At 36.8% G+C, this 20541-nt stretch overlaps 1 protein-coding gene across 2 annotated transcripts; it reads right to left on the bottom strand.

Annotated features, from left to right (window-relative positions):
- Positions 1-217: 217 nt before the first annotated feature.
- On the bottom strand, positions 218-20237 carry SERPINB7 (serpin family B member 7). Of its 2 annotated transcripts, XM_062200299.1 has the most exons (7): positions 20070-20237; positions 18438-18488; positions 17741-17857; positions 10774-10891; positions 7750-7892; positions 6495-6641; positions 218-834 (listed from the first exon to the last, which is right to left on the bottom strand). In XM_062200299.1, the coding sequence occupies exons 1-7, from the start codon at positions 20235-20237 to the stop codon at positions 436-438; spliced, it is 1143 nt and encodes a 380-aa protein (XP_062056283.1). In that variant the 3' UTR covers positions 218-435. The 2 variants fall into 2 exon arrangements, with proteins under 2 accessions (XP_062056283.1, XP_062056284.1); XM_062200300.1 differs by lacking the exon at positions 18438-18488.
- Positions 20238-20541: the final 304 nt, after the last annotated feature.

The raw sequence follows: 20541 nt of genomic DNA, 5'->3' as shown, positions 1-20541 counted from the left end.
AGGAAAACTTACCCTTCATCCTTACTTCCAGGCAACAGATGATCTTACTCCCCAGATCATTTACAATGAAACTGTATATCTGTGATAACTGCAAAAACCCAAGAAGATTCCTAGGGCTGCTGCTGCATTCTCATTACCAATGGAACCCTCTCCATAATTCCCAGGTGGGCCATGGGGGAGAATAGTAGAGATGAGTGTGTATAGAAAGACAATGAAATCAGAAATGGGTGAGGCAAATGGTGGCAGGAATGCTAAAAGCAGGGATCAAGACAATCAACCAGGCGTTCAAGAAGGGTCAAGTCACCAATATCATCTGCTGGCCAATGTCAGGAAGAAATCAACTCGAGAGCAACACCACATGCTTCCAACTAAATCTATTCACTTGTGATGTTTCTTTGCTGTGGCAGGGACTACGAATAGAAACTAACAGGATTTTCAAGGGCAAAAGACTTTGCCACTAAACAAGATGATGTCATCTTTCCTGATGACAAATAGGAATGGGTGATCAGCTCTAAACACTGTAGATTCAGGGAGTTGCTTTTCTACAATGTTGTTTCCTGTGGCAGCTGTTGCCTCGGTTCCCTCCTCAGAAACCTCTATGAATGATTTGTGCATCAGTTTCGATATGTAGAGGCGACCTCCCGAGGCGATGCCAGAGAGATCAGCTCTTGATTCATCAAAGATATCACTCAGCCCCAGGGCTCGCAGGTGTTCTTTGATTTCATAATTCTTCTCTATCTTGAACCGAGGAAGAAACACCTCAACATACTGAGATTTCATTCTTCTTGGACTGGTCCAGTCCATTAGATTCCGAAAGGTCAGTTTGTTTTCAACCTGCAGAAATAATTTAAAAGTAAATTTAACTTGTATGATTAGGAAGCAGATGAAACAAAATCTGTAAGGATATGTGGTTTTCTAAAACTACCCTTCCTGGAATTTTTTGTTTATGTTTGGGAATGGGTCCTGGGGGAGTCTGGAAAGGGAAAATGATTTAAATTAATAGGTTCTAACACATTCATGTTTGTTTTGTTCTGCTGTGACAAGGCATAACTTGCTTGCACTTCAGGGCATTTTTGCTCTCTGCCTACATGTGAACACACATAGCCACCGTGGAGCAACAGGCAATGAAGGAATACAGGAATCAGAAATCATTGTAGGGAATAAGGAGCTCTGTTGTAAAATAAATCAATGTTTTCTGATGATCCTATCATCATGAAAAACATAAAAATCCTGCATGGATTGCAGGAGTAAATTAATGGAGTCCCAGGAGATCCTAATGCTGGGAGCCCAGAGCACCAAACCCCAAAACCAGAGTGATCAGTATCTCCTAGTAAAACCACCCACGCTGTCTGGGAGACTTGGATCTGAACTGACTTCCTTATGCCATGGAGGAAACTACTGAAACTCTAAAGCATGTAGGGAGATCCACCTAGGGTACATAACAAGCCACCCTAGTTACATAGTTAGGAACCTGAATCTCGCTAACATCTTACTACCCCAAACCATTCACAAATTGAATTCACCAACTCCAGAATACTGATAATTGATCATAGGTTCTTCCAGATTTAGAATGATAAGATTTTCTTGAAGACTGCTTAGAAATATTAAATATGGACATTTTTCTCAAATTCAGGTTCACTGGAACTCTAATAAAGCTTTTCATAAACTTTACTTATATTTGTATCAAAGATCTAAATATGTATAACCAAATTTACCCTAATTTCAATTTTCTGCATGAAAATTTTCCAATTATCAATATATTACAATGTTTTATTCTGAGTTTTAATTATTTTTCCCCATTTAGCCCACTGAAAAACTAAGTTCATTATAAGTGTCTGGCTTTGCAGAATTAGATAAGTATTTAAGCTTATATAGTATGCAGGCTTATATCCTTATGATTCACACATTGTTAGGTAAATCTATTATAGAAAAGAAAACTCAAACAATAAGTACAAAAAATCTACCTTTTGGAATGGCGAGACATAGCCCAGGTACTAAGAGAGAACAACTGCCAGCCCAGAATACTATATCCTGCAAAGCTCTCATTTGTGAATGAAGGTGAAATTAAGACTTTTCATAGCAAACAGAAACTGAAAGAATTTGTTGCCACTCATCCTGCCCTGCAAAAGATGCTTAAAGATGTGTTACACACAGAAACACAGAAACATGGTCACCAATATGAAAGAAGGTAAAGGAAGGAAACCTCACAGCAAAAGATCACAGGAAGCTCAATTTATCTTAGACATAGAATTAAACTCTGATGCTCTGTTAAAGCAATGTGTTAAAGTAATCTATTGTGTTCTCTTGATGTCTGTTAAATTCTAATTGTTCAAAAACAGCTGAATTTTTATTAAGATCTATGGGTTATGTAAATATGTGCTTATTTTCAAAGATTTGAATAATCACCTTGTAACAAGATCAAATTTGGTCTATGAGTTTATAATTTTAAACATGGCGACTTAAAGTCTTTTGTCATCCACAGTTATATATGATTTGCTGCTCATAAAACTAAAGCGTTGTTGGTTCTGTGTGTAGCTGTCCTCCTATGGGTTCCTATGGACTTTTTCCAGCCACTTCCATTGTATTCAGTACTTTGGGATGGCTCTGTAAACAGATGAAGCCAATAATGTATTAACAGTACCAACTGAGAGAAAGTATGGTTAACTGAGGTTACTAAAAAAGCAATTCAAATCAATTGGCAATCTACAAAAAGAGTTAAAGATTTTAAAAGCTATTATTAAAAACGCTATATTGGTCTATTATGCTATGTTAAATGTGTGTACATATTGTATGTCCACATGGGGAAATTTTATTAAGAGTCTCATTTTAAATGGCTTATAGATAAGATTGTCCATAAATTTAAGCTGCTAAAATCAATCAAAGATACATTTTAATTTGAGTGACCTGAATCTATGTATCATATGTTTTAAACTTGTAGGTAGAAAGAAACTAAAAACATTTTATATGGTTGTGCTTAAGTTTGCTGGTTAAACAAACTACACCATGTTAGATATTTAAGAGGTATTTTCAAATACATGATTCTTAAAATTTATAGAAGGCATTGGACCTTCTGGTAAATGTTTTCTTAAGTTGTTATCTAATGGTTGAAACTGTTTGCTAAGTATTCATGTGATATTGCTATTGTCAGCAAGCGATCTAGGACTTGCTCCCTCATTTCTCTATTCTAAGCCCAACTTGTTCTTTCATTTCTCTATTCTCTTCAAGATAGGAAACTAAATCTATTATGAAGGAATCTGTAGGACGCACAATTTAATCTTTAGACCTTATAAAAGAGATGGCTAACATTTTTCTGTAATAGCATAGCCAAAATAAGAACTTAAATAATAATCTCATAGCTAGATTCACTTCGCCATCAGCAAAGTATACAGTAAGTAGAAAAAACCTCCCTTTCAGACCAAAGGGAAAGAAAGTTTTAAAGTGAGAATATAATTTTCCTCATGGGCATTGTCTACCTTAGAAAAACTACTACAGAACATGCCTGTGACTATAGACTTGTAGTTCAGGCCACCGAAGATTAGAGATGGGACACGGGCACTCCCTTGACTTGCATCCTCTGGTCTGCTTTAACACAAACCAGGAGGAAAAGAAAGCTAGGCATCAGAAGCAATGGGTGGCAGGCCTATTAATGGCTGATCTATACAGTGATCTGCCCTCAAGGAGACCCAACAGGCCAGTCCACTGCAGTGGCTTTCAATGAGGTAAGCCTGGGCTTCAGCAGAAGTCAGCTTGTGAAGAGCCCTGGCAGCTCTGCCAAGAGTTGGATCACTGGAAATGGACCTGCCCTGGAGTCGAAGGATGCCCAGGTCAGAGCCACAGATCTTATTGGCTCTAAGCTGAAAAGCCCTTCACTCAGCCCAACTTCCAAAGTGACCACTGCAGCTGAGGGTGAGGTCAAGTAGGGTCAGCAACATTGCAGGCAGAACTGTAAATTTCTTGTTAGAGTTGCCACCTACCTTTACCTGGCCAGCTCTCCTCCCAGGCCAGCCAAGTAATGAAAGTCAACAGAGTGCCTTCCCCTAGGAGGTTCACACCTCCCTTAGGATATACCCCATGTGAAGAGATAGATAGGTCTGGGCCTCTTAACTTACAAGGCCTAAAGCCCACCAGATTATTATCAAGCCCCTTCTATCAGGTTCTATTTGCCTCTCAATCAGAAAACTTAATAGTAGCTTAGACAGCACCTTTCTTAGCTCCTCTAAGAATGACTCTGTCCTTTGTTCTAGACCCTGTCTAGCGTACTTGGGCCTCATTCCTTTGTAATCATAACCTCTACTCTACCACCAATGGCTCTACTCCCAACATGTGTGTACTGATGGTCCTCTTCCCCACTTAATGCTGTATAATTGTTCAAACCTGGTTAATGCCACTCTTAGGATCATTGGTTACTATTCTCACTCTGTCTTTTATGACCTTGTCTAAATATGATCAGAGTCGGCAAACTTGGAAGGCTTCCATAGCCTTGGCAACTCATGACGACAGCCTAGGGTGGTTACTGGTGCCATAAACTAGAGTGTCAATTTGTTGGGTCAACAACAGGAGCCACTGTGCACTTGCTCCTCATGTGGGATCTCTGTCCTTAATGTGCTGTACATTTTGATTTGATGCTATAACTAGTACTCAAACAGTATGTTTCACTTTGTGTGTCTATGTGGGTGCAAACTGTTGAAACCTTTATACTAAATTGATCTTCTGTATATAAAGAGAATTGAAAATGAATCTTGATGCAAATGGAAGGGGAGAGGGAGCGGGAGAGGGGAGGGTTGCGGGTGGGAGGGAAGTTATGGGAGGGGAAAGCCACTGTAATCCATAAGCTGTACACTGGAAATTTATATTCATTAAATAAAAGTTTAAAAAAAAAAAAAATCTACCTTTTGAGCTATGTACTGTTCGTTTTATCTGGCTTACTTTTTCTATTAACACAGATTATTTTAGGTTAAAATAATTGATATTCTAATCAAATTGTTATGGAGAGTCTCTAATTATTGATTTAATGAGTATCAATATTTAATATTGTCACTGTTTAGATTTAACAGCGTCAACTCTATGACATTTCTCTTGCTTCTCATGTCAAAAAAGATCTTTAAGATGAAAATCATTTTGAGCCTAAATAAGCTTGATCTTTAGCAAAAAAACAAAAAACTGTATTTCTAAAGCTTGAATGTTTTTAAGCCATAGGGAAGACACGTAAAATTAATGTCTCTGGATGGTAACAACATCAATTTCTTTATATTCTTTCCACTTTCTAATTACACAATAATAAATATTTATTATTTTATAAATCAAAACTTAACAAATATTGAAAACTGTAATTGTAGCTTTTCAATGTGGCTGACGTATGCACACACACACACACATTTTCTTTCTTTTTTTTTGGACAGGCAGAGTGGATAGTGAGAGAGAGAGACAGAGAGAAAGGTCTTCCTTTTGCCGTTGGTTCACCCTCCAATGGCCGCCGCACTGCAGCCGGCGCATCGTGCGGATCCGAAGCCAGGAGCCAGGTGCTTCTCCTGGTCTCCCATGCGGGTGCAGGGCCCAAGGACTTGGGCCATCCCATCCTCCACTGCCTTCCCTGGCCATAGCAGAGAGCTGGCCTGGAAGAGGAGCAACAGGGATAGAATCCGGCGCCCCAACCAGGACTAGAACCCAGTGTACCGGCGTCGCAAGGCGGAGGATTAGCCTGTTTAGCCACGGTGCCGGCCATACATTTTGTATATAGGTGTCTATCAAACAAACTAACCAAATTCCAGGAACCTCCTTTCCTTATCTCATTAAGTTGCTGTTGATCAAATCAGTGAAATGAAGAATACATGGGCCAGCATGTAGCAGGGGCCAATAGACAGTGTTTGTCATTTCTTGTTATTGGAAGAACAGAGAAAAGTAGATAATACCTATGCCTCTGGATTGTAGATAACAGACTTAAAGAGTCAAGTTCAGGAGGAGAAGAGAAAGAAGACCAGGATTTGAGAAGTGTGAAGGCATCTTTCTGGCATGGCCCCTTGCACTGTGCTGCTCTGTTCCTCCCCTTATCTTAGTCACAGGGAAGACCCTCACTATTGCTTCATGCTGGAGACAAAGCAGCCCAGAATGGGACCACACATTTTCATTCTCGAGAGCTCAGGACTCCATATCACACCTGCCATAAGATTCTTAGTCTATCATGATTTCAATAACACCTAAAAGACCGTTTTCAAGGCCAAGCATAAAGATCTCAACTTCTGAACCCCACAGCTGAGATCTGAGAGGATTCAACATTACAGCTACTCAATTAAAATTATGCTAAACAGAACTAAGTCAATCTATGATGCTGTCTGGTACATAGTAGATATGCCTTAAATATCTATCAAATAAATAGATAGATAAGATTCTAATATCCCAACAACTGGAAATAATAAAGTTAGTAGATGAAAACACAATGAACATTATCCCAAAAGTATTTTTATCCCCCAATAGTGAAAGTGACAGTGATAACCTACTTGTGACAGGTCAATCTCGGGCAGCAAAATGTACATGCTTATGCCACCATGATATCTGAGCTCAAGGACCTGCATGGCTGGGTACTGAATGGCAGACAAATTGAACTTCCGTTCTTGATGCATCATGGCCACTGATTTCCCAGAACACTGAAATTTAAACCACAAAATATTATTTATAATCCCAGCTCATTTTACTTATTGTCCATGGACTTGTAAGATCATCATACTTGGTCAGTAAGATTTTGCACATTTGGTCCTATGCATTTTTTAAGATGTTGCACTGGGGTACATCTTAGTGGTAAAATCACAGACCCTGCATTTTGTTGAATGAGTATAAAATCTCCTAACTGTGTGACGTAGGTAAGTGAGTTCACCTTTCTGCACCTCCACATTCTCAACAACCTAGTGGGAATGACAACAGTACTTGCTGCCCAGAATTACTGTAAGGACTACATACATCAATCTATCTAGCACTTGGAACATTGTCTTGTACTTGATGTTTAATGGAAAACTTTTATATAATAAATAATTGATAATTATCAAAGCATTAAACTGAAAAATGAATCTATAGATTTTTATCTCAGAAATAAGATGCAGACTAATAAACAATAAATCTTGGAAATTAATAAAAATATGTTTTGTAAAGGTCAGTAATGTTTCAGATAAAAACAGATCTAAATGAAGAAATATATAACTAATATTTGGAAATGTATAACATTACCAAATATAGATTTATTCTCTTGTAAAAGGAAAACATATCCTGGCTTTGACTCACAAGAATCACTGATGGCAAATGATTCCAACTGTAGATTCTATAATTAAAATCACAAAAATATTAAAGGTACATTTTTGTCATATTTTCTTTTTACAGTCTGCAATTTTAATACTTCTTTACATTTTGAAGATTCTTTAATAAACACCAATTTATGGAACATTTTTGGTTATGTTTCATAGACTACTAGCACGAAAATAAAAAGTTTGCTTTACAAAGCAACTGAAAATACAGTAATGCTAATGCTGAAGAATAAATGAGTAGAAAAAAAAAAAAGGTAAACCCAGCCTATGTAAATTCCAAAATTACTTGTAAGGAATACTCTTTTTTAATTTTTATTTAATGAATGCATTTTTCATAGATATAACTTTAGGAATATAGTGGTTCTCTCCCCAACCCCCCCCCCCCCCGCCCCCAGCTCCCGTCCCACGCAAGGGATACTCTTAAGAAAAACTTCCCAAATTAAACGGGAGATTTGCATACCTTGGGAGATCTGAAACGGCAGTTTAACGTTTCACTCTTGGTGAAGGCAGATTTCCACTTGCCTTTGAAGTACACAGCATTCACCAGCACCATGACAGCAGATGAGCTTATGCCACCATCAGAAAACACTTTCTTAATTTTGCCTTTAGGAAAATAAAGTGGTAAAAATGATAACTTTGAAAGTAAAAATTTTAAAATATTTTTCAGACCATTATTGAATGATTTTTCTTATGCAATACCTATAATAACAATAACAATAATTAAGATATCAGTAACAACTTATGAGTAATTAATGTATCCAGCATTTCCTAAACCCTCTAGGGGTAATATTTTGTTTAATTCTCACAAAATCCAAACAAGGTGGGCTCTATTACTGCTTCTATTTCCTGTTGAAGAAGCTGAGGCACAGAGGAAATGAATAACACATACAACATCACACAAGGAAGCAGTAGCAATCAGGAAGACCATCCCCAGAGCCACTACTCACAGGCACCCAAATGTTTTTTTCTAATTGATTAGTCCGTTGTGAATCATTGCAACACTACAAATATAATTTACCTGCACTCAGTTGAAAGAGCCAATTCCCTCCTTAATTAATAAAATTTTTACCATATGCCACACGTATCAAATTAAAATTAAAGACAAAGCTCATGCCATTATTGGGCTCACAATCTAGCACAAAGAAGTCAACAACCACAAGATTGGATGTAACACAAATAGCACACTATGGAGGTGTGATGAGTGTGTTGTGGGAGCAAGACTGAGAGCACTGGACTCTTCCTGGGGCTATTTGCTATTGGTTGAGTCAAGGAAAGTTGAGGGGTAGGGAAATTTGCAACAAGCAAGAATTAGTTATTCAAAGACACAAAAATCTGGAAGACCAAAGTGCATTTGGGGAAACTCGAACTTATCCCTGTGTTTTAGGGATGGTAAGGCAGGAGTTACATGATGAAGAGCCTCGAATATCTGGTAAGGATTTCAGATTATTCTAACAGTAATGAAATGGTTCATGATTCATTAAAAGACAAAAATGTCATGGTCATTGGCCTTTCAATGGGATGCCTCGAGTAGAGGAAGGGAGTCGTAACACCTGGTTGGGGTTGTTCACAATATTGGCAACAGTTCCAAGTGTTTTCTCAAATAAGTATTGAGAACATATGCTTTCATAAATTTCATAAATGGAATAATTAGGGCTGGCACTGTGTCATTGTGGGTAAAGCCACCGCCTGTGGTGCCAGCATCCCATATGGGTGCCAGTTTGAGTCCAAGCTATTCCACTTCTGATCCAGCCCTCTGCTATGGCCTGGGAAAGCAGTGGAAGATGGCTCAAGTCCTTGGGCCCATGTACCCACGTGGGAGATCCGGAAGAAGCTCCTGGCTCCTGGCTCCTGGCTCCTGGCTTCAGATTGGCACAGCTCCTACAGTAATGGCTACCTGGGGAGTGAACCAGCAGATGGAAGGCATCTCTCCCTCTCTCTCTCTCTCTCTGTTTCTCTCTCTCTCTCTCTCTCTCTCTGCCTCTGCCTCTGCCTCTCTGTAACTCTGCCTCTTTCAAATAAAATAAATATATTTTTATTTGACAGATAGAGTTATAGACAGTGAGAGAGAGAGAGAGAGAGAGAGAGAGACAGAGAGAAAGGTCTTCCTTCCATTGGTTCACTCCCCAAATGGCCGCGATAGCCGCCGGAGCAACGCCGATCCGAAGCCAGGAGCCAGGTGCTTCCTCCCGGTCCCCCATGTAGGTTCAGGTGCCCAAGCACTTGGGCCCCATCCTCCACTGCCCTCCTGGGCCACAGCAGAGAGCTGGAGTGGAAGAGGAGCAATCGGGACTAAAATCTGGCGCCCATGTGAGATGCTGGCGCCTCAGGCGGAGGATTAACTAAGTGAGCCCCAATAAATCTTTTTTTTAGAACGTGAATAATTATACATGCATTCACATGAGTAAGGAAATAAGATAAATAAAGAATCCAAATACCTAAAAGTGTTAGTAATCTGATATCTGTAAATGCTGAATAGAATCTCATAGTTAGTAAAGTAACAATTACTTAGTTTCTCTTGATTGGTAAGTTCTGTATTTGAAACACATGGAGGCTACAGATCAAAATAACCCACTGCTGCTATAACAATGAATTAATGAACAAAATGAAATCTGAAATAATATATTTTTATTACCAAGACTAATTGTATGCCTTTAAAGGTTTGCACAGGAGAGTGCAAGAAACAATGTCTCACATTTCTGGGACAGAGCCAGACCAGAAAATGCATGCACAACATTCAGATTAAAAATCAAGGTCAAATTTTCAGTAAACAAATAATTGTCTTTGTAATCAGCTAATAAACAAAAGCAGAGATGAATAGATTTTCTGATTGTTTTATACTAAACCAATATATTGGTGGGATTCAGTTTTTAGTTTTGAGAGACTTATCAACAAAGATTTGTACTTTTTGGAAGATACTAATTTGGTCACATATATTATTTTGATAAACATCAAGAATTTTAAAAGGAAAGATAAGCTGTATACATCCTTTAGAAAAAGCAATGACATGAAAATATATCTGACAGTAGAATATTATATCTTAGTAAGGATCAACCCAAGAAGGATTAATAAGATGTTAAAATCTGCACAGTAGTATAAATATGAATTTATCATTAGAATGAAATATTATGTTGTGGTTGTTAAAAATAATGTTATGTAAACCAATCTGAGTTTTGTTCATTAAGAAGGGTGAGAGATTGAAGTTAATTCAGTAAATTACCTTAGCATTCTATTAATTTATGAAATGATCCTGTTTGTCTTATAGTTATTACTCAATAAAATGAGATCATATAAAAGGCAAATTTTTTTTAAAGTATAAAGCATTCAAATTATTAAGATTACTCAAAATCACATTGTAGACAAATACTAAAGTAATTTTTAACATAGCAATCATTATTTTGAATTATATGTACAAAAGACATCCAGTACTGAAATTCTCAGCATTCACTCATAACTTACAAATGTCACAGAAAAATATTGTACTTACCATGTGTCTCATTTTCAATCCATTTATTAATTTTATATCTAGTATCCTCTACATCATTTGTAAAGTCAACTCGTTCCACTTTGGCATTGTACAGTTTTTCAGCACACTCGATGTAATTCTATAAATAAGAACACAATTCTTGTATTTATAGATCATCATTGATTAGTCAGCTACAGCCTTGGCTTTATCATTGCTAACTGGTCTCACTTTCTGTGCCATCCTCTTCCTGCCAGAAACCCTTCAGGTTACTCGCTACACTTCAGCTAAAGCCCAAGCCCAGAGCACCTAGCTTAGGAGGCAGTGCTATTCCGCAACTGACACCTCATTTCAAGCCACTTCCTCCTTCATACTCTCTCTCTTTCACACCCAGTTCCTTACTGCTCCCCCAAAAGTTCCATGTATCTTCTCTCCCTTGAAGCCTTTGAACATTATTTCTGCCTGGGGATGCCATATTTCTCATGGTTGTCTTACTCATTTTCAGGTTCTAAGCACTGATCTCTCCTTGATACATGTCTTCCCTACATTTCTCCTATGTCATCTAACAGCCCCTTTACCTTCACTTTTCTTTATAGCTGTTATCTTAACACATCTTACTTATCAGCCCTCCATATAACAGTAAATTCTGGGAAATCAAGTCCACTTATGCATACTTATTACTTTATTTCTAGCACTTAAAGCATTAGGTTGTACATATTAGATTCTCAAGAAATATTTTTAATTAAAATGATCTAATTTATTAATATAACAGTAATACAACAAAAGCATATATGCATGTTTTGGAAGAAATAGTTCATGATTGAGAAATGAAAGATTCATTACAAATCATGTATTGTCAGAGATCATCAATCAATTTTATAGGATTTTCAACTATGATAGTAAGGATTGGCTAGGCCTCTGCTATCTATCTCCAGGAAAATACCCACAAAACATTCATAAACTCATTCTGGTAGGTGTGGGGTGATATCTCATTGTAGCTTTTTATTTTCATTTCCCTCATGATTAGTAATGTTGAGGATACTTCCATATACCTGGTAATCTGTATGTCTTCTTTTGAGAAATGTCTCTTCAGATCCTTTGCCCATTTTTGACTTGTTTGTTTTCTGGCCATTGAGGTTTTTTTTGTTTTTTGTTTGTTTGTTTTTGTTTTGTTTTGTTTTTTAGCTCCTTATACGTTTTGAATGTTAAGCCCTTATCAGAAATGTGATTGGTAAATATTTTCTTCCATTCCATAGGCTGTCTCTTCTTTCTGTTACTTACTCTCTTTGTCATGCAAAAGCATTTAGTATTATGTAATCCCATTTATCTATTTTTATTTTTGTTATGTGTGACTTTGGGGTCATATCAAAGGAATCATGGTCCGGTTCAATGTATTTGAGTTTTTCCAATATTTTTTCTTCAACTAGTTTTATCTCAAGTATGAGGTTTAAGTCTTTAATACATTTTGAGTTGATTTCTTTGTACCTCGTATGAGAAAGGAGTCTAATTTCATTGTTCTGTATTTGCCTATCTAATTCTCCTCATTCCGTTTATTGAATATGCTGTCATTTCCACATTGTATGCTCTTTGAAATGTCAAAAATCAACTGCTTGGGACTCATATTCTGGTGTAGTGGGTTAAGCCACCACTTGTGACACTGGCATTCTATTTGAGAACCAGTTCAAATCCTACATGCTCCACTTCCAATCCCACTCCCTGCTAATGCATATGAGAAAGCAGTGCAAAATGGCCCGAGTGCATCCAGATGGAGTTCCAAGATCCTAGGTTCAGCCTGACCCATTCCTGACCATTGTGGCCATCTAAGGAGTGAGCCAGGTGATGCAAGACCTTTCTCTCTCTCTCTCTCTCTCTCTCTCTCTCTCTCTCTCTCTCTCCCTCCCTCTGTAACCCTGCCTTTTAAATAAACAAATAATTTTTAAAAAAATAATTGTAAATGTGTGGATTTATTTCTGAACTGGTTTATGTGATGCTGTTTGTACTGTTATAACTTTGTACGCTACTATAAGGTCAATGTGATGTCCTTTTTACTCGAGAATATTTTGGCTCTTTGTCGTTTGTTATAGCTTCATGTGAACTTTGGGATTATTTTTTCTATTTCTGTGAAAAATGACATTGGGATTTTAATTGGGATTGCATTGAATCTGTAGATCAGTTTGTATAGTGTAGACATTTTAACAGTACTAAGTTCTAATATACAAACACAAGTTATCTCTTCAATTATTTGTATCTACTTTCAATTTCCTTCATGGATGTTTTACAATTTTCAGTATACAAATCTTTAACCTCCTTAGTTAAGTTTATCCCTAAAAAAATTTTGGTACCTATTGTAATTGTGAATGTTTTCTTGATTTTTTTCAAATAGTTCATTTTGAGTATATAGAATTGATACTGACTTTTTTTGTAAGTTAATTTTTTGTCTTTCAACTTTATTAGTTCTAACAGGTTTTTGATAGACAATTTAAGATTTTCTATTTGTAACAGCATGTTATCTACAAACAAGGACAACTTAATTTCTTCCTTTCCATTTAAATCCCTATTATTTCTCTTGTAAAATTTCTTCATCTAAAATTTCCAGTAATACTACATTTAATGCAAGAGATGAAAGTGGGCATCCTTGTTCTATTCTTGATTTTTGAGGAAAAGCTTTCAACTTTCATTGTTGAGGGTGTTATTAGTTGTAGGCTTGTTATATATAATTGTTATTGTGTTGAGGTACATTCCTTCTATACACAGTTTTTTGAGAACATTTTGTCAAATTTTGTTGAATGAGTTTTCTGCATATATTAAGGTGATAATAGGATTTTTGGCTCTCACTCTGTTAATATATGACATTTATTGATTTACATATATTGAATCTTTTTTGCATCCCTGGAATAAATCCTACTTTGTCATGATGGATGTGCTTTTAATGCACTGCTGAATTCAGTTTTACAGTATTTTTCTCAAAGAGAATAGATTTCATGTATTCCATATATACAGTTTTAAGAATGATACTTTTCACCCTTTCTTTCTCTGTCCCTCACTCCCACCCTCCATCATCTTTCCTTTCTTATGTTTCTTTTAATTTCTGACAAACCTTTACCTAGCCAGAAAAAAAGACTAAAATAAATAAAATAAGAAATGACAAAGGAGACACTACAACTGATACAGAAATAAAAAGGATTATAAGGGACTACTATGGACAATTGCTCACCAAGAAATAAATAAATTCCTTGGCACATACAACCTACCAAGGTTGAATGATGAAGAACGTAATAATCTGAACAAATAATGAGAAAGAAGACTGAATTGGAAATAAAAAGACTCCATCAAAGAAAAGCTTGATGTTTCTACTAATTAACTCTGTCAAAAATTTAATGGATAACAAATACAATCCTTAGCAAACTTTTCCAAAAAAATGGAAGATGAGGCATTGCAAACTCATTTTATGAAGATGGCATTATCGTGATACCAATGTCTCTCAAGGATAGTAAATGAAAAGAAAATCACAGGTCAATAGCCCTGTTGAATACAGATGAAGAAATTCCCAACAAATGTGGTACAAACACACACACACACACACACACTTTGGGTTTAGTTTGTTCTTCATATTCCTTCAAATGTAACATCAGGATTTTATTTTAGAGCTTTCTTCTTTTTTATTTAAGTGGCAGAGAAGTAGAGAGACAAAACTAAATCTCATCCATGGATTCACTTCCCATTTGCATTCTGTGGACAAGACTGGGCCAGACTGAAGCCAGGAGCTGGGAGCTCAACCCAGTCCCTCCACACGAGTGTCAGGAACCCAACTATTCGAGCCATCACCATTCCTTCCTAGAGTCTACATTGGCAGGAAGCTGGAATTGGGATCTGGAATCAGGATTTGCATGTAGGCATTCTCATGTGGGATGCAGGTTGCTGCTTCTTTTTATTTTTAAATTCTTGTATAGTTTATTTTCCTTAAGTAACAATTTGCTACAATCACAATTTTTTTTTAAAAATTAACACAATATTCACAAAAGCAGAATTCTCTAGGGCAATCAAAATCATGGTGTTCTTGGAATAAATTAACATCAAATTGCATTTATATTCTGATAGGTCTTCTCCTTTGAAGTGAAAGGGAGACATTTGTAACCAAGAGCAAATGCATAATTTTGTTTTTCTATATAGACTCTCTTTTAATCCATAAACTCAATGTTAATTTGAATCAGGTTAACCAGTGTCTTCTTTTTCTCATGAAGGCAGGAATTTCTGTAAACTTCCTTCTTACAACTGGTTTTTCTGCTTTCATAAGTTTGCATGTGTCATGTTTCCATTTTCATTTGCCTCTGGTGCTTGTTTAATTTCCCTTTTAATTTCTTCATTGACCCATTTTTTTGTACAGGGAGAAAATGTTTTTCCTACAATACTTGCAACTTTTCTGTGAGTTTGAAAGTATTTCAAAATAATAGTTTTTTACTAAAAGGAAGATCTAATAGGTCTTTGTCACTGATGGACTGTGAAGGTTAAGAAAAAGGGAAGTCAAAGATACCTGATGAGACATTCACTGAAAGACAACAAAAGACCAGGAAGATCTGGGGTACAGGGAAATGTTGTGTTGAGGAATCTGCAGATCCCACATGAGCACTTTCACTAAGCAGGTGTACAGTTGAGGCTAGAGCGAAGTGGTAAGGTATGACTGATCACACACCTTTAGAGAGCTGCACACATATGAAGGACACTGTCACGGGACTGTAAACTGTCTCAGTAGGTAAATTCTTCCTGAGTAAGGAGATAAATTGAAACTAGAAGATGGCTGAGTCAAAATCCTAAAGAACCACCCAATTTTAAGGATGCTTGGGGGGATAAAGAAAAGGAAGGACTCCTGATATGAACCAGCCAGAGGAGAAGGTAGAAAAACAAGAGAAACACCATAGAAATTGCAAGGGAACAAAATTCTGGGCAGCATCAACCGTATTGACTATTTGGTGTTGGGAACCACTGAAGGTGTAACTGGGATGGTAGGCCATGATCTTGCAGTAGTAATGATACACTTTCAACCTTTCAACAAGAATCATTTAATAGACCAAGAATAATCCCTGAGGAAAGGCATGGCCTTGATCTAGATTTAGAGCTTGGCTGGAGGAAGAAGAATGCTGGTTAAGAGAGTGGTTAAGGAATGAATCCATTGGTAGTTTGGTACGATGATGACTATGTTGAAAGAAAGTAAAGCAGTCAAGAGATTCAATAACTCTATGCTTGAATAACTAAAAATTGAATAATTCCATTGAAGAACAGGTAGAATGTGAGTGAAAGAATGAGAAGTGTGGGCCGTTGTGGCCACAAAATGGGAAACTGGGTTTGTGTATTTCAAAAAAAGTTAAATGCATCGGATGTTGATGAGATTCAAGACATGGTTTGTGTGTCCATTTCTAAAATGGTAACTAATACCATGTGAAGAAAGTGTCAGGAAACTGTAAGGAGGCAAGTGGGTGGGTCATCCATAGGAACTTTGAAATTACCCAAATAATGGCAGATTTGAGAGAAATACATAATGACACTCACAGGCATTGGATTGGAACAGAAGGGATAAACAGGGATAAAGATGTAAGAGATAGTAGTTGAGTCTTCTACAATATCATGTTTCTTGTAAAGACAATTTTATGATTATCATCATCATCAATTCTAGCAGACTCATCCATATTTAAATGTGAGTAAAAGGGAGAATTATAAACAAAATGTAAGTATCTTGGAGATTATCTAGCTTTCTGTCAATCTGTGATTGAAAGTTTACAACTCATTGCATGTAAAATCAAAAACAGTTTTTAGAGTAACTAACTGTCTTATAATTGAGAGAGAAAATAGCAGTGGCTCTATTTTCCATGTTTTTTTTTTTTTTTATCAGATTTCACCCTCGCTATGCTTCTGGCTGCATTGGTTTTTACACACTCTGAGTGCCAGGGGTTGGGGGAAATAAAATAGAACTCTGCTATATCTAGAAGCATGACAGACAGATCAAACTTCTAGTTGAAAAGAGTTTGCAATCCCTAAGGAGCACAACAGGATGCATGGGAGTAGAGAAACAAAATGTGAGGCTGAACAGCCAGGATGGTCTTTGTAAAACATATGCAGGATTCTCTTGGGAAGATTGAAAAATGAAAAATGGTCTCATGCTTCATAATTGACAGGCTACCAAAGTATTTGGGAGTGGTGCTGAGAAGGTGCAAAGAATTTGAGTGGGTGACATACAGAGGGAACCATAATGGTTGGGTGGAAGACAGACAGCAGGCAAAATTGCAAGTGGTGATTAGCTTGAGATGTCATTAAGGTGGAGTTTTATATCTATTTTGGGAGTGGACAATTTAGCGGGGAAAACATGCCCAGAGAACCATGTGTTTATTTAATAGTACCAACCAGGTGAGCAGCCTCTGGTACCCATAGTAACAAAGCCCCCAAAACACAGACTAAGTATAGTGGCATGGAGACTGCATTCTAAACCTCCTGGTTCTTGGGGTAGGCAGGGTGCTGTGATGAATACATTGTCAACACAAACACCATACAGAAGGATGAGAAATTAGGTTGATGACCTCAAGCAAATCCATTTGCCACCTCTGTGTTAGGTCTGAACTTCTCATCCTTAAAAGACAAGTACGTGACTGCTAGAGAGATGAAAAGTATAGCTCAGAAAAAAGGGACTAAGAGGAAGAACTCACATTAGGAGTACAAAACTGTCAGTAGACCTGGAATTTGGGAAACGTGAATAGACATTCTCGTCTGCTACAACTGATTCCTACAAATGGGCTGATTCACTAACCATCACAGCTCCTACATTACATTATATTACATGTGGGCAAGTTCTCTTCTGTTTTGGAACTCATCAATCTGGTGACTGAATATGTGAGTTAAATGGGAGGAAAAATTAAATTTGAAAATGGTGATAATTTTTTGAAAACGCCTGGGAACATAATTAACAGCCAAAAAATAAAAGATCAACTAAAGCAGTTTTACTTACCCTATGAATGTCAAACACCTTTTCTGCAAAAAGACCGTTGACAATGCTGAGTTCATAATCCTTGTGAGATGCATTTATATCAGCAAGGGCTCTTTTCAATTGAGATTGTAGTCCTGGCTGTAATTTAAAATATGTAAAAATTTATTCTTTAACTGCAAAGATATGGACAATCTCATTTACACTTAAAGTAAATCATGCATATCATATTATAAAAGAATTAAAAAATAATGATGCTATAAAAGCAGCAAATAATGCCACATACAATGTCTACCTTTCCTACAATATCTTACCTTTCCTACAATGTCTTACTTTTTCTTTGATCAAATTAAATAATTTACTCAAGTAACCAATCTTTGAATAAAATTGTTAATTGGATAATGAATCTGCCTAATATATTACCAAATTATGATGTTTTACCAATGTAGTTGACTGTGAATATCAAAGGAGGAAAGGGAAATGTTTAGTTCTATGCTATCTTGCCAAAAATCCATGCAATATGCAAATAAAATATTAGCAAATTAGTAGTTAACAAGTAAATTAACAAAAATGTTATTTGAAATTTCCACAATCTGGAAATCTGAGTGAAATTTGTTCTTTTAACTTAAAAGGCTAGAGAACAGATTTAAATATATTCATGAGAGAGTAAGTTTTCTCAATTTCAGCTCTTTTTCTTAAAAGCAAACCATGTTGTCTTTACCTGACTATTTGAAGAGTTTCTGTGTCCCGAGACAGTGTTGAAATAAAGCATCTGCAAACAGGATGCAAACAGAGGTTATCAGAATCAAAGGTTTTATGGAAAACAGCAGGAGATTTTAACAATAAAAATGTTTCCCAATATGTGAATGTAGTTACTCCCAGCTCACTAATACCCTAAAGCTAATGCTCCCCATGACTCCAGATGCACATTAAGAGGCTGAAAAGGAGAGAAATTGCTTTAATATTTATCCTATTTCCTTTCTTTCCCATGTCTGTTTTCTTTTAGGTTCACCATGATTTTGGAATAGGTATTATTTTACTAAATAGTATAGTAACATTACTTCCACTGAAACATGCTTGTATGGTGGTCAGTCCACACACAGACATTAATGTTGCATTGTATATCCCTCCCAACTTAACTGAATCAAAATCTTATGTAAGAATGGTGCAGTTTCCAGTGTTGTCAATGAAATGTAATCATGGTGCTCACTCACACAACAAAACACAGAGTATTTGTAGACTGTCTTGTGCCTTTTTAAAAATGATGTGGCAGCTATAATTTTACAACTGGACCAATTCAGATGACCATCAACTCATGTGTTTATTTATTTAAGTTTTACTTACCGGGTTTAGCCTTTTCATTTTTTTCATTATGGAATCACAAAACCCATCAGCATTTCCTACAAATTACTACCCATGAATTTCTTAAAATTTTTATATAGAATGGCATTAAGTTTTAGTTAAATTAAATAGGTACAGAAATGCTATATCATCACCATTTGAATACTTAGTCTTTCTCCTCCCATGCCCATCCCATATTTTATAGGGGTCTCAAGATGTAGAGTTCCTCCTTTCAAGTTATCGATAACATGAAATTCAAAATTATTTAATATATGCCTTATTTTACCCAATATATTTCTTTGAGCACAGAAATTCAGGTTTTTGCTAGCATTTCTGTCTGATTTTTGATCTACACACACTGACTCACTTAAATGATGCACTAAACAAATTTAATTCGGATAATCATTTGTATTGATTGAATTTTTAAAACTGTATTTTGAGTATCAAAGCATATATGTAAGAAAAATCACTTTAAATGAGGAGAGGATTTTTTCATGGTAATAACTATGAAATATTACTGCCCAAAGCTAATTGTTTTAAATGAATCCCACTGTCACTGCTATCACCTCCTCACCAACACTTGCTGTCCAAGTAGTTGTGGAATCTTAACTTGATGTTACACTTTAGTGGCTTCTGACAAAAGAGATTTCAGACCACTAGGTCCTTCTATTCTGTCTCACTCATATCTACTCAGACAGTGTTTCTTAAAAGTTAGTATGCACACCCATGTTTGAGATGGAGGATTTCTGTTGTGGGGCCCTAGCAGTCACATATTTATCAAGTTCTTCAAATGATGTTGAGGTTACTGGTCTGTGCTGTGGTTCTGGGAGTACTCCTGGAGTAGCAAGCTCATAAGCAAATACAACCAGCTGCATGCTTTGTTCACATCTGCACCGAGGTGCATCAAGATGTGAGACGTGACATCTGTGCCTTCCTGATCCCCTGCACTGACGGAGACCATTGCTGTGAGAACAATTTTCCCCCACAGTTTATTGCAAAAGCCAAGGCTGACCTTATCGATCTGAGCAGCACAGTCACCTCTGGCACCCAGACGGACCAGGGCCAGGGCAGTGAACAGGCTCAAAGAGGAAAAGAACACATTTCCATTGCCGTGATTGTTATCCATCTCCCTGAAGAGATTGAAGCAAAATTCCGCATTTGCTGCAGCAAGGGAGGCCATGGTGACACAGAATGCAGCCTAGGGAACAACGAGAAAATTAAATTAGCTCTGAGTACATTTCCTGGGGATGGTAGCTTTTATTTCCATTTTTTTCTTTCAGTTTAAAGCTTCAAAGCTTCAGGCTTTTTCAACCTTGGGTATAATCATTGAGTAACATAACAGAAAGGAAAACGTTTCCTTGACCCAGCCTCCTTGTCATACTCTGAAACTACCTCCTTTGGAAAAAAAATGACTATGATACTCTTATTTTTCTCACACTGATATCCCTTAGTGCAACATTTCTACCAATGCTCTCCTATTCATA

This window comes from Lepus europaeus, chromosome 9 (assembly GCF_033115175.1).
Source record: "Lepus europaeus isolate LE1 chromosome 9, mLepTim1.pri, whole genome shotgun sequence".
Lineage (NCBI taxonomy): Eukaryota > Metazoa > Chordata > Mammalia > Lagomorpha > Leporidae > Lepus > Lepus europaeus.
Note: the sequence above shows the minus strand (reverse complement) of the source record. Positions and strands in the feature narration are given on the sequence as shown.